Here is a 15,223-nt window from a genome sequence, read left to right on the forward strand (position 1 = left end):
GGATTCCATGGATCATCTAAAGAGCTATCTGGATCTTAGGAAATCCACTGGGTTTGATAGCTTAAACCTCTGCCCTTTCATCTCTTGACAAAATGATAAGCAGGAAATTCTGGCAGTCAAAACTCAGTTTCCTGTCTCCTAAACCAGATACACCTATATATGGCTCTAGGTCAGTGGTTCTCAAACTTTTGTATTGGTGACCCCTTTCACATAGCAAGCCTCTGAGCACAACCCCCCCATATAAATTAAAAACATTTTAAAATATATTTAACACCATTATAACTGCTGGAGGCAAAGCGGGGTTTGGGGTGGAGGCTGGCAGCTTGCGACCCCCCATGTAATAACCTCGCGACCGCCTGAGGCGTCCTGACCCCCAGTTTGAGAACCCCTGCTCTAGTGCAACCTGCACCCATAACTTAAAAGTAGCTTAATTTAAAAATTTCAGCTTTCACAGAAGTCTTGTTCTTAATGAGGAATAATCACTTGGGTAAATTTGATTTTTTTTTCTATCTATCTAAATACCTAGATGGTCCCAACAGTAAAGTAACTGACCACCATTATGTTGTAAACTAATCAAGATTTGCTTAAACATAAACATGATACAAAATTTCTATTGGACTATTGGTAGCATAAAACGTCTACAACACTCTGGAGCAGGGGTGGGCAACCTACGGCCCACTTCCAGCCCATCAGACATTTTTATCTGGCCCTCGAGTTCCCACCGGGAAGCGGGGTTGGGGGCTTGACCCACTCTGCCCACCCAGTGCTCCCTAGCCCCTGACTCACAATTCCCTTGATGAGAGCCATCTTCCGGCACACAGAGCCACACTGCACAGGTGTGACTTCACCGCGTTGTTTCCAGGTTTGGAACCCCACCCTTACACAGCAGCCCCTCCCCAACGCAACAGTGCGCCCAATCCCCTCCTGGTCTCCTACAGCTCTAGCCTCGAGAGCCTTGAGATCCCAGGGGCCGCACCCATCCCAGCTAGGTGCCTCCGTGGCAGTACCTTATGTGGCCACCTTGGTGTCACTGTCGGCAGGGCCCCTAGAAGTCCCCGGTACCGCCCATGTAAAGCCCTCCCCACACCACACCCCATGAGTCTCCCCTCCCCCCACCTCGGTAATATCCCATATAGAGCACCCCCGCCATGCTACACCCCATAGAGTTCCCCTCCCCCACCGGGCATACAATTTCCATACCCAGATGCGACCCTGGGGCCAAAAAGTTTGTCCACCCCTGCTCTGGAGGAGTGTAAAACCCAATTACACAACTCCTAAGTGCCATAGTCAGGGGTTTTCTTTCTTTTAAAAAATGGAAATAAGGGAAACATTTGAAAAAAATAAGTTAATGCAACATTAATGTTTCAAGTTAATATGAAAAAAGTCAGGGATGGAAAAATTTCTTCTTGCATTCTTAATCATTTGTTTTCGCTGACTACTCATAACTGACAATCATCACACTAGCCTTTTCCTCCTCTCAACCACGGGGGGAGGGAGGCAAGTCCAGAGCAGTTCTACTGTAGTTGGGGTACAGCTGCCATCTTGGAACACTCTTCCCCGAATCAGAAAGCTTAAACATGCTACTTTTTATATTAACAATCCAAAAATTAATTATCCATCTGACCAGATTTTTACTGAGCCAGTTTCTAAGAAAAGTATGGTTATGGCTGTCAACACATGATTAATTAGAGAAAGGAAATTAGTAGGTAAGAACAAATTGTCCATTTTCCTTTCTATTTGTGCTTGACAATTCTCATAGTGGGATGTAACAAGCAGTAATTATTAACTCAGATCAGCCTACATGAGTTCACCAAAATACCAAAGAGAAAAAAACCGCACAATTTTGTATAACATTTTTGCATAAAAATCTACAGTGGGTGCCCCCAAAATAACATCCCATCCTATAAATCCCAGACTCCAAGCCCAACATTTTCAAAATGTGGTTGTCTGAAGTTACACAGCTAAATCCAGAGGCACTGAGGGATGTAGGTGTTTTGATGTTGAGTGGTGCAATACCAAACTTTTAGGAACTTCAAAAATCACTGGAATCCACAAAGCTTGAGTTAGGTGCCTGGTCTCCCTATAGACCAGGGGTTGTCAAACTGTGGCTCATGAGCCACACATGGCTCTTTTACAGTTAAAGTGCAGTTCGCAGGGTCCACACCCCCATTCTCACCTACCAGACTGGGGGTGGGGGAAGGCTTGGGGCTTCTGCCCTGCAGCAGGATGGTGGGGCCAGGGGCTTCTCCCAGAGACAACTGGTGCCTGCTGAGAGTAGGGGGGAAAATGTAAAGGTACATCCCTCCAAGCTTGAGTCATGCCCCCTCAGGTACACGCACCCTCTTACCCTCAGCAGCCCTCCCTTCAGCTCCTAGGTGTTAGCTTCCTGTGGAGAGACAAAAAGAAAAGGAGTACTTGTGGCACCTTAGAGACTAACCAATTTATTTGAGCATTCTTGTTAAACCCTGGATTTGTGCTGGAAATGGCCCATCTTGATTATCATACACATTTTAAGGAGAGTGGTCACTTTAGATAAGCTGTTACCAGCAGGAGAGTGGGTTTGTGTGTGTGGTGGTGAGAAAACCAAATGGCCCAACTTGATTATCATACACATTGTAAGGAGAGGTTTCAGAGTAACAGCCGTGTTAGTCTGTATTCGCAAAAAGAAAAGGAGTACTTGTGGCACCTTAGAGACTAACCAATTTATTTGAGCATGAGCTTTCGTGAGCTACAGCTGGATTTGTGCTGGAAATGCACATTGTAGGGAGAATGGTCACTTTGGATGAGCTATTACCAGCAGGATAGTGAGTTTGTGTGTGTGGTTTTTGGGAGGGGGGTGAGGGGGTGAGAGAACCTGGATTTGTGCAGGAAATGGCCCAACTTTATTATCACGCACATTGTGTAAAGAGTTGTCACTTTGGATGGGCTATCACCAGCAGGAGAGTGAATTTGTGTGGGGGGGTGGAGGGTGAGAAAACCTGGATTTGTGCTGGAAATGGCCCACCTGATGATCACTTTAGATAAGCTATTACCAGCAGGACAGTGGGGTGGGAGGAGGTATTTTTTCATATTCTCTGTGTATAAATAAAGTCTGCTGCAGTTTCCACGGCATGCATCCGATGAAGTGAGCTGTAGCTCACGAAAGCTCATGCTCAAATAAATTGGTTAGTCTCTAAGGTGCCACAAGTACTCCTTTTCTTATTGTAAGGAGAGTGATCACTTTAGATAAGCTATTACCAGCAGGAGAGTGGGGTGGGGGGAGGTATTTTTTCATGCTTTGTGTGTATAAAAATATCTTCTACACTTTCCACAGTATACATCCGATGAAGTGAGCTGTAGCTCACGAAAGCTTATGCTCAAATAAATTCGTTAGTCTCTAAGGTGCCACAAGTACTCCTTTTCTTTTTGCGAATACAGACTAACATGGCTGTTACTCTGAAATCTGTGGAGAGACAGTGGCAAACAGCTGGGAGCTGCAGGAAAGGGCCGCTCCTTTAGCTCCACAGGGACAGGCAGCAAAAACAGCGGCTCTCCCTGCAGCTCCCAGCTGTTTGCTGCTGCCTCTCCCGCAGCTACAGCTCCCAGAATGCCTGCTCCAGCTGCTGCAGTGCAGTGAGGGGGCCTGGTGGCACCATGTGACCAAGCAGGGCCAGCAAACCCTGGCATAAATCTGAGGTGGGGCACCTGGCCCCACGTGCTCGCCCCCCTCCATGTGTCACCTCTGGTTCTGCCCAGCAGGGAGGGGAGTCTTGGAGCTTCAGTCCTGCAGGACATGCCTGCTGGGGCTCGGGGCTTCAGGCATGCGGGGTGTGCCTGCCGAGACTCCAGCAGGAGAGGGTCTGAAGTCCCAAGGCCTGGAAGGTGCCTCCAGTGGGGCTGAAGCCCGAAGACCCTCCTTCCCGTGTGGCTGAAGCCCTGAGCACCAGCAGGTGCACCCTGGCTCTCAAACATCTGAAGATTGTCATATGCGGCTCACACGGTCAGTCAGTTTAGACACCCCTGGGCTAGTCCCTTCATCACAAGACTTTCTCTCCGCTGTAATATGTGTATTGTCCATTCCACCTCTACATCCAGTTGTTTGGATATGGAGATACTCTAAACATTATTTAAGGTAATTTGTAGAGTTGCAGAGGAGCCAACACTCTTCCATTGTGCCCTTATATCCCATTTATCTCAAATGTTGGTGTGTATGTTGCTTTTCTATGAATATGTTTGACTACTGTGCCCTGCTCTTACAATAAAATGGTCTATATAATGCATGGAAACCCTTTAAAAACTGAAGTATTTATTGAATTGAAAGTTACAATATTTGTAAGTAGGGATGTAAATACCATTTTAAAAGTCAACCGTTTAAAAGATTAAAAAATGTCATTTAAATGGTTAACCGTTTAAACAGCTGGGCCTGCTCTAGCCAGACAGTGCAGCTGGGCCCACTCCGGCTGAGCGGTGCTGCTCTGGTTAGGCACCGGGGCTGGGCCTGCACTGGCTGGCAGACAGGTTAACCGTTAGGGTGGTTAACCGGTAAGACTGTGCTTACTGGTTAACCTTTCACATCCCTAATTTGTAACTGTATGCACTCAGTGTAGTGTGGGGGAAGTTCTGTGGCCTTCCAACCTCTGGATTTGTAAGCCCCTTTGTTTTCAGCTGAAATGGATTTTTACTGAAAAAATCCTGGGTTTTATAAAAAAGTATTATTTGGTTTTTGTCCTGATTTTATATATCATTCACACACACATTATATATATAAACTTGCTTTATGAGGAACATACAATACATTGCATGATATATATATATATATATATATATATATATATATATAATTTTAATACATACTCGCCTGTGTGTATGTGCAAAGCTGCCTGTTGACGTAAGGCTACGCATTCCCCCAGAAGACACACACAGCAGGCAGGCAGGCAGGCACGGAGGCTCTGAGCACTGGAACGTACGTTGATGAATCTCACGCCCACCTTTCAAGCTGTCAGACAGCAGGTTAAAGATCTGACACACTAAAGCGGATACATTCCCCGGGAGAAAATAACTCAAAGGTAAACAGAACACACAGGGCCCGACGGATACGGGACAAACCCGCTCCATCGTTCAAAGGAGGCCAGCAAGGGGCCAGAGGGGCCACGCTGCAGCACTCTGGCCCTGCCGGCAGCGCCTGTAGGCAGAGGGCCCCGCGTGCCCGCGGGTCTCTCTGCCCCACCAGCCTCGGCTTTGTACAAGGCGGGCTCTGAAATGGCCCTCGCGCGGCGGCGGCGGCAGCAGCAGCAGGGTGGGCGGCAGGCGCGGGGTCCGGCCGGCTCCAGCCTGCAGACCAGGGCCAGTGGGGTTGGCTGCGGGGCGCGAGGCCAGCCGAGCACTCTGTGACGGCAGCACCGCAGGGGCCACGCGTTAGCCGCCCTTTCCCTCGAGCGCCCGTGTCCTGGCCACAACCAATGGGGCAGCAGTTACCTCTCGCCAGCCAATCACCGCGCGGTAGGGCCGCCCCGCCCCGCCCCTGCTCGCTCAGCCTGGCTCGGAGAGAAGCCCCGCCCGCTGGGGAGGCGCGTTCTGTCTCCATGGAAACGCGGCCGGCCGGCTGGGGACGACGCTCCGCTGTCTAGCCCGGCTGGGGCAGGAGACTCAGTTGTTGGACCGGGTAGAGGTGGGGCCCCGGCCGTGGCGGGGCGGGAGCCGGGCCAGGGGAGCCGGGGTGGCGCGGCAGCAGAGGCTGGGAATCTCTCATGGGGTCGGGTAGAGGGCTCCCCGGGGTGGGGGAGGGACAGGGAGCTAACGCCGCGCCGGCTGCCGGGGGAGGGACTCAGCCGCTTCCCTGGTGCAGAAAGACGCCCCCCCCTCTCGCGCGTGCGCATTGTACGTGAAGTGAGGGCGCGCAAAATGCGCGGGGAAGGAGCAAGTTGCGCGCGCGCTTCCCCGCGGAGTATCCCCGTCCAACCGGCTTGTGTCGGGCAGGAGGCAGCCAGCGTAACGGAATTGAGCGTCGCCCGCGCCATGCCCCCATCCGGAGCCTCTCCGCGCTCCCCTCTGCCTGGGTGGCCTGAGGGGGAGGGGAAGAGGCGAGCGGTTGTTCTGGAGCTGGACCCCTTGTAGCTTCTTGTTTATCACAGGTGGGGGGGGGGGTCATCAACAGGCATGCCCCGTTGATATAATTTTGCAGAAGCATACACATATTTTTTAAAAAAATTGTTTTACTTCTCAGGTGAGTTCTGTGCTTGTGAAAAGTGCCTGATTGATGGCCCCTGGAGTCCTGTGTTTACTCTTGGAAGAGGTGCAGCATGGGTAGCAGTCAGGGCCAGATTAAGGCTCCTGTGCACCTGGGGCTATTAGATTTTGTGGGGCCCCTGTATACAAGACTTTTTCCTAATTGAAAACAAAATGATCACAATTTGGCGTTGATGCTATTAACGCTATACTAAACTTGCCTTTTAATTAACATAAAGCCATTCTGTGATTACGTTTCAGTCTTAAAACATGTAGAATCACAGCGCTGGAGGGGACCGTGAGAGGTCATCTAGTCCAGTCCCGTGGTCTCAAGGCAGAACTAAGTATTATCTAGACCATCCCTTACATGTGGTTGTCCAACCTGCTCTTAAAAATCCCCAATGAGGGAGATTCCACAACCTCTCTAGGCAATTTATTCCAGTGCTTAATCACTCTGACTGGAAATTTTTCCTAATGTCCATCCTAAACTGCCCTTGCTGGTTTAAGCCCATTTAAGCCTGTTGCTTCTTGTCCCATCCTCAGAGGTTAAGAAGAACAATTTTTCTCACTCCTCCTTGTAATAACCTTTTATGTATTTGAAAACTGTATCATATTCCCTCTCAGTCTTCTCTTCTCCAGACTAAACAAACCCAATTTTTCCAATCTTTAATAATTTTTGTTGCTCTTCTCTGGACTTTCTCCAATTTGTCCACATCTTTCCTGAAATGTGGCACCCAGAACTGGACACAATACTCCAGTTGAGGCCTAATCAGCATGGAGTACAGCAGAAGAATTAGTTCTCATGTCTTGCTTACAATACTCCTACTAATACATCCCAGAATGATGTTTGCTTTTTTTGCAACAGTGCTACACTGTTGACTCATATTTAGCTTGTGATCCACTATGACCCCAGATCCCTTTCCGCAGTACACCTTCCTAGGCAGTCATTTTCCATTTTGTATGTGTGCAGCTGATTGTTCCTTCCTGAGTGGAGTACTTTGTATTTGTCCTTATTGAATTTCATCCTATTTACTTCAGACCATTTGTCCAGTTTGTCCAGATCATTTTGAATTTTAATCCTATCCTCCAAAGCACTTGCAGCCCCTCCCAGCTTGGTGTTGTCTGCAAACTTTATAAGTATACTTTGTATGCCATTATCAAAATCATTGATGAAGGTATTGAACAGAACTAGACCCAGAACCAATCCCTGTAGGACCCCACTCGTTATGCCCTTCCAGCATGACTGTGACCCACTGATAACTACTCTCTGAGAACAATTTTCCAACCAGTGTCATGCAAGACAGTATCAGAAGCCTTACTAAAGTCAAGATATACCACATCTACTGCTTCCCCTCGTTCACAAGCCTTGTTACCCTGTCAAAGAAAGCTATCAGGTTGGTTTGATATGATTTGTTCTTGACAAATACATGCTGACTTATTTATCACCTTATTGTCTTTTAGGTGTTTTCAAATTGATTACTTAATTATTTGCTCCATTATCTTTCTGAGTACAGAAGTTTAAGCTGACTGGTCTGTAATTCCCCAGGTTGTCCTTATTTGCCTTTTTATAGATGGACACTATATTTGCCCTTTTCCTCTTCTGGAATGTCTCTGTCTTCCATGACTTTTCAAAGATAATTGCTAATGGCTTAGATATCTCCTCAGTCAGCTCCTTGCATATTCTAGGATGTATTTGATCAGGCCCTGGTGATTTGAAGACGTCTAACTTGTCTAAGTAATTTTTGACTTGTTTTTCCCCTATTTTAGACTCTGATCCTACCTCATTTTCACTGGCATTCACTATGTTAGATGTCCACTTGCCACTAACCTTCTTATTGAAAACTGAAACAAAGTAATCATTAAGCACCTCTGCCATTTCCACATTTTCTGTTCTTGTCTTTCCCCCTTCATTCAGTAACGGGCCTACTCTGTCCTTGGTCTTCTCCTTCTAATGTATTTGTAGAATGTAGTTAAGTTAATTCAAAATATCCTACTTCTTACCTTAGAACAGCTGTTATATTATTTTCTTTCTGAGAGAGAATTTGGGTGCTGGAGGGGGTTCAGGGCTGGCGCAGGGGACTGGAGTGTGGGAGAGAGGGAGGGGTGCAGGCTCTGGGAGGGAGTTTGGTGCAGGAGGGGATTCTGACCTGGGGCAGGGAGTTGGGGTGCAGGAGGATGTGCGAGGTGCAGGCTCCAGCAGGGAGGCGCTTAGCACAGGTAGCTCCCAGCCGGCGGCGCAGCAGGGCTCAGGCAGGCTGCATGCCATGGCCCCATGCTGCTCCCGGAAGCTGCCGGCTGCTGGCATGTCTCTGTGCGCCCCTGGGGAGAGGGGGAGAGCGTTTCTCCATACGCTGCCCGTGCCCGCAAGCGCACATGGGAGCTACGGGGATGGTGCTGGGGGCGGGGGCAGTGCGCGGAGCTGCCTCCCCCCCACCCAGGGGCCGCAGAGATGTGCCAGCAGCTGGGCGCTTCCAAGAGCAGCATGGGGCCACAGCATTCAGGCATCCTGCCTGAGCCCTGCTGCGCCACTGGACTTTTAGCGGCCTGTAGATCGCAATTGACTGGCAGAGGCTCCAGGATCGACCAGTCGATTGCAATCAATGGGTTGGTGAACACTGAATTGTATATAATTATGGATTTATTTTTGGAGGGCTCCCCCTAGTCTGAGGCCCTGGGCTGCAGCCCCTAAAGCCCCTGAGTTAATCCGGCCCTGGCAGCAGTAGTATAAGCTCCCCCACACTACCAGTATGCCCCAACCTCATTCTGGAGTTACCTCCATAGCAGGGGTGGCCAACCTGTGGCTCCGGAGCCACATGCGGCTCTTCAGAAGTTAATATGCGGCTTCTTGTATAGGCACCGACTCCGGGGCTGGAGCTACAGGCACCAACTTTCCAATGTGCCAGGGGGTGCTCACTGCTTATCTCCTGGCTCTGTGACAGGCCCTGCCCCCACTCCACCTTTCCCAACCCCATGCACTGAGCCTGCTGTGCCCTCGCTCCTCCTCCCCCCCGAGCCTCCTGCATGCCACAAAACAGCTGATCGGGAGGGAGGGGGAGGTGCTGATTGGCAGGGCTGCCGGTGGGTGGGAGGCGCTAGAAGTGGGGGGAGCTACTGACATATTACTGTGGCTCTTTGGCAATCTACATTGGTAAATTCTGGCTCCTTCTCAGGCTCAGCTTGGCAACCCCTGCCCTATAGGGTATGAGTGTAGTTACATTTCCATGACCTTTTCTGAGACTTCTAAGAAAGATGTGATTTGGTGCCAACCATAGGGTATTGTGGGAAGACTTGATTGGAAAAAAAATTGGAATTTTTGTAGGAAAAATTTTTCATAAAAATATGTCGAAAAAAATTCCTATTCAACAAAGCTCTAATTGAAGGCTCCTGATAACTAGGAACTGAACTGAGACCAACACTCACTTCACACTGAATATGCGTCAGAGGATAACAATATTCAGTCACCAAGTTAAAGCTGAATTTAGGATGTAGAAGGCTCAACATCCTCTTGCCAGTCCCGGATCCAAATAATTGGAATTCCTAATAATCTCTCAAATTAAGTAATACTTTTATTTCATATCTTAAACACATGAAAAACTAGAAGTTCTCAGAACTGTCATTGGAGTCCTGGAGTTCATAATCTGTAATTCAATAATTTGCCATTAATCTACAAACAAAAGGTATTTACTTGGCCTGGTCAGAATTCTGCCTCACGTGTCAGACTAAGTTCCCTCTAAGCTGCGTGGCCGCGCAACAGGCTATCAAGGGCCTTTTATGCAGGGAGAGGCGCCCCAGCCCCACCCAGCCGGAGCTGCTGCGGCCAGGGAAGGGTGCCCCTCTCCCGGCCCAGCTGGAGCTGCTGCAGCCAGAGAGAGGCGTCCCAATGCACTGAAGCTACCACAGCTGGGGAGAGGTGCCCCAGAGCTGCCATGGACGAGAAGAGGCACCTTTCCACCAGCCCAGCTTGGCCTCACCAGAGCTGCCATGGCCGGGGAGAGGCGCCTCTTCACCGGCCCAGCACGGCCCCACCGGAACTGCGGGAGCCAGGGAGAGGTGCCTCTCCTCTGGCCCCAAGCTTCAGCAGCGAGAAAGGGCTGGGGGGAGTCCTCTCTCTCTCCCTGCCTCAGCCCTGGGGCAGCCTATATGCCAAACCCCTCATCCTGGCCCCACCCCAGAGCCCGCACCCCCAGCCAAAGCCCTCATCCCACCGCACTCCAACCCTCTGCCCCAGCCCTGAGCCCCCTCCTGCACCTGGAAGCCTTCATCCCCAACCCCACCCCAGAGCTTTCACCCTGAGCCAGAGCCCTCAACACTCCCCCCCCGCCCCGTCCCCGCATCCCAACCCTCTGCCCCAGCCCTTAGTTCCCTCCCACACTGTGAACCCCTCAGCCTCATCCCTGCCATACATCACCTCCATATTGGTGCACATGACAAAATTCATTCTGCACATGGATGTAAAAAATTAGAGGGAACACTGGTATCAGAGGTACGGTTAATGACTGTAGTGAGTTTTTTGTTCCCTCAGCTTCCCAAGAAATGTCTGCTGATGTGAAAAATATTTTTGTTCTGTTAAAGCTGATGCATTTTTACCTGCTTTTGTGTTGATTGCTGAGTTAGCACTGTTCAGCTAATAAGAAATATTTCATCTGTCAGACAAAAGCTATCTGGGTTAAACCTTTATAATCAGCTTTTGTATTTTTCCTTCAAATCTTGTTTTGTGTTAGTTTCTTATTGTTTGGAAATATTCTTGTCACTTGTGGTCCAGTGAACCATAAATCATCTCTGCTACCTAGTCAAGTTGTTATTGAAAATTTAAGAGGCTAAAGGTGCTAGAAGAGAATATGTAATCTCACTACTTCAGCAAATGTTGCAATGGGGAAAACAGAGGATGAAAGACAAATGTATGATGCATTGTAATAAACATCAAACCTGTTAATATATTGTTGGTACAGAATGTCCCACTCTCAGGCTGAAAGTGTCATAAAGAATATCATTCGTGAAATAGGACAAGAATGTGCCATGAAAGGACAAACTGTGTCTGAAATCTTGGTGGCTTTCATGGTAAGAACAAAATTAATATTTTAGCCATTGATTATTTTATTTAAATGCCTTCAGGTCATGTTAATATCCCCCTAAGATTAATAATACAATTTTCACTAAACAGACAAGTATAAAGATTTAGCAGTTGCGCACATTGGCCACAATTTTCAGACTCTGTTCTTAGGCTCTAGCCTTGCTAGGATTTAATTTTACTCACTGTGAGTAGTCCCCCAATAAGATCTTTTGCTAATCTGCAGGTGAAAGCTGTCGTTTTGGATCCAAGGAATGAGTTTAATGTAGATAGAACCCTCACAAAAAATGATGTGCAAAAACTTATTAAGGTAATTCTGAAAATTCTCCAAAAGTTCAGAAACTTTACATACTTATGTAGAAATAAAATTTAAACATCTGCTCTGTATTTATAGTAACAAAACATACCTGCCATTGCCTTCCACAGGCTAACATATACAATTATGCAAAGCCACCTGTATTGCTGTATATGCATTGGGAAATCTAAACAATCTAACTACTGGTGAAAGTGACCTTATGATAAATTACTGAGATCTCAGCATAATTATTAGAGGGTAGATGAAGATGAGATGAATGAACTATTTTTTGCCTCCTGGAGCTACAATATAACCAGATATTGGAGGGAGGTAGAGAGAGACTGAGAATAGCAGATAGAAATATTGGAAGCATCTTTAATTGCTTTAATCAGTCTTAGGGCTAGTCTACACTTGCAACGCTAAAGCGCTGCCGCTTGTGTGGACGCTCTCCTAGCACTGTAAAAAACCCACCTCTATGAGGGGTATAGCTCCCAGCACTCACATGTCAGACTAAGTTCCCTCTATGCTGTGCTGAAACTTGCTGCTCTCAGGGGTGTGTTTTTTTCACACCCCTGAGCGAGAAAGTTGCTCTGTAAATTGCCAGTGTAGACAAGTCCTGAGTAGGAGATTTGTCTATACATCACCGAACAAAAAAAATTTGTCTATACAGCACCGAACATTAGCACTTAACAAATACTAAATAATACCAGTTTGTAAGTTGGTGATTTTTAGCTACCTGATCAATTTCTAAGATTCCTTTAAAGCATTTTGAAAACTAGCATCATACTTCATTCTCATGGTTCTGTAGTCAAGAGTGGATTCTGCATTTCCTAGGGTGGTATATACCTATTCATCATGTTCTGTCTGGAGAATGGGGAGAGGATGGCTCCCTTCCTGCTGTCAAAATAGTAACATTGTTATTGATGTTTCAGAAAATTCTAAGTGGTTAAAAAGTATTAACTTTTACAACTCTCTTCTTAGCTCTGTGTTGGTAGACTTCTTGACACAGCAAATCCATCCCTGGACACTATTAAGATGCAAGTTTACTTTGATATGAATTATACAGACCGAGGTAATTTTAATATGTACAAATATTAAATATGAGTGTCAGATAATAAAACTTGTATCTAACTATATTGTTTCATCTGTATTTTAATATTAATCTTTATTAGCGTACTATATGCACGTGATAGCAAAGCAAAATAAGATAATAAAATGAACTTGAAAGTGTAGGCAAAACTATATGGCTGTAAATTAAATTACTACTTAAAAAAGAATTATCACAATATGCCTTGAGATAGGTATTACTTTCCCTGTTTTAGAGGTGGGAAAACTGAGGCAAAAGTGTTGCCCAAGGCCACAGAATAAGTAAGGAGCAGAGCTGGAATAAGAACTCAGGAGAATTTGGCTCCCAGGCCTGTGTTCAGTCCACTAGGCTATGCAGCATCTCAACTCATTTGACTTGCCTTTTTTTTTTTAAATTGGTGAAATTCTGAGCTCCAGTATAATCATTTCAGTTGTCTTTGAACACTGTACTGGATTCTCAGGGGTGGATGCAGTAAGAACCTGGGTAGATAATAGGATAGGTCTGTGACACGCTCCCTGGGGTAAAACCTGAACTGGGATACCACTGTACCCCCTTAACTCTCCAGCCTGGGCACCCTCTCACAATGTTTTGCTAGTGACAAGCACCAAACCCTTCCTGGCACTGTTTTCATAGTACAACAGCATGTGGAGCCCCACAAGCAGCTAAACTGCATGGATGCTCCCTGAGCCACTCATGGAATCACACAGAGAAAGGAACCAGCACACCTTCCAAGCCCCCAGCCTTGCACTGCAGAACTGTACTATATTGCCCTGGTCGGAAGCCTGACCAGTGTAAGTTCATTATCCGGTCTGCCTCTCCCTCAGTGTGGAGAGGATACACACTTGCCTTTGTAATCTGAGCTGAGATTTCCCAAGCACTTTAACCAAAACACACTGTTCTAGGTAAAATATAAAACAGATTTATTAACTTCAGAAAGATCGATTTTAAGTGATTATAAGTGGTAGGCACTAAAGGTCAGAGATAGTTACCAAGAAAAATGAAAGGTAAGCATGCAGTCTAAATCCTGAACCTTATTAGACTGAACAATATTTGGATCAAACAGTTTTCTCACCCCACTGGATGTTACAGGTTGCTTACAGTCCTTAATACACAGGCTTTCCCTTTAAGTCTGAGACCAGTTTCCTCAGTTCAAGACTTTGTCTTCCCAGTGTTCTTGTTGCTTCCAGTGTAGGTGTGGGAGGAGAATGGTAAAAGCACAATGCCACTGTCCTTTATTTTATATCCTTAGGCTATGTCTACACTTTGTACCTTACAGTGGCACAACTATGCTGCTATAGCCAGGCTGCTGTAATGTACAGTGTGTAGCTGCTCTTTGCTGGCAAGAGAGAGCTCTCCCGCTAGCAAAATAAAACCACCCCCAACGAGGGGCAGTAGCTTTCCCACAGACAAAGTGCTGTCCACACTGGCACTTTTTGTCATTAAAACTTTTGTCGCTCAGGGGTCTGTTTTTTTATCACACCCCTGACCGACAAAAGTTTTACCAATGAAAGTGCAGTGTAGGCATAGCTTTAGTCCGTGTCCCTGCAAAGAAACTAGCCCAGGCATGCCTGATGGGCCTTGCTGAGTCACAGGGTTGAACAATCCCCATTGTAAAAAGAAAAGGAATACTTGTGGCACCTTAGAGTCTAACCAATTTATTTGAGCATAAGCTTTCGTGAGCTACAGCTCATTTCATCGGATGCATACTCACGAAAGCTTATGCTCAAATAAATTGGTTAATCTCTAAGGTGCCACAAGTACTCCTTTTCTTTTTGCGAATACAGACTAACACGGCTGTTACTCTGAATCCCCATTGTGTGGTGCTTTGTTACAGAATTGTAAATCCCTTGTCTACAACTCCCCTGCTGATTAATGGTCATTTAACGCCCGCCTGGGTGTGGATCACCTCCTTTGTTGTCACTGAAGAACTAGCAAGAGACAACTCCCAAATTTACAACTTATTTCAATAACAACCGTACGGCAAAATCTCATACCTTCATATACACTAATAATATACTTATTTTGATGGAACAGAGGGTTTCAGCAGATCATGACCTTTCCTATGTATCTTGCATGGCATACTTTGTACGAAACATATCATAATTACATGACAATGGTGAATATGGGGGTTCCAAGGTTCTGGTTTGAGGTAAAGAGTGCCACAAGGTCTATCATGGGAAGAACAGTGTTACAGCATGGATATAACACAGAAGGAATGTGTAATGGACTTGGAAGCCAAAACATATTCGCTTTTTTTTTTTTATGCGAAAGAGAGATTTACCTTTATAGAAAGGCAACGTTCTAGGTTCTTTGAACCAAATTCTCCTCTCAGTTACACTGGTCTATTGACTTCAGTGCAGTTACTCTAGACTTGTGTGACCTGAGAGCAGAATTTGTCCATTTGTTGATTTTCACAATTGAGAATGATCCGCATTATTGGACCGTCTTTTTAAATGTATTGAGTTTGCATAGTCCAGAGATTATTTCATAAAATACAAATATTACAATCCCAGTAAATTAGGCAGATACAATATTTATATATAATAGCCAAAGACAAGTATGTTGTCTC

General features: G+C 46.5%; 1 protein-coding gene across 4 annotated transcripts in view; it reads left to right on the forward strand.

The window, feature by feature from the left end:
• Window positions 1-5,542: 5,542 nt before the first annotated feature.
• CFAP206 (cilia and flagella associated protein 206) overlaps window positions 5,543-15,223 on the forward strand; it is a 32,324-nt gene continuing 22,643 nt past the window's right edge. Inside the window, exons 1-5 of one of the 4 annotated variants that reach the window (XM_073336625.1) lie at window positions 5,543-5,647; window positions 6,466-7,598; window positions 11,154-11,262; window positions 11,499-11,582; window positions 12,549-12,639. In XM_073336625.1, the coding sequence (XP_073192726.1) occupies window positions 7,498-7,598; window positions 11,154-11,262; window positions 11,499-11,582; window positions 12,549-12,639 (385 nt within the window). In that variant the 5' untranslated portion in view covers window positions 5,543-5,647; window positions 6,466-7,497. The remainder of the gene's footprint in view (window positions 5,648-6,465; window positions 7,599-11,153; window positions 11,263-11,498; window positions 11,583-12,548; window positions 12,640-15,223) is intronic. The other 3 variants (XM_073336627.1, XM_073336629.1, XM_073336626.1) reach the window with 3 other exon arrangements.

Source organism: Lepidochelys kempii, chromosome 3 (assembly GCF_965140285.1).
Source record: "Lepidochelys kempii isolate rLepKem1 chromosome 3, rLepKem1.hap1, whole genome shotgun sequence".
Taxonomy (NCBI): domain Eukaryota; kingdom Metazoa; phylum Chordata; order Testudines; family Cheloniidae; genus Lepidochelys; species Lepidochelys kempii.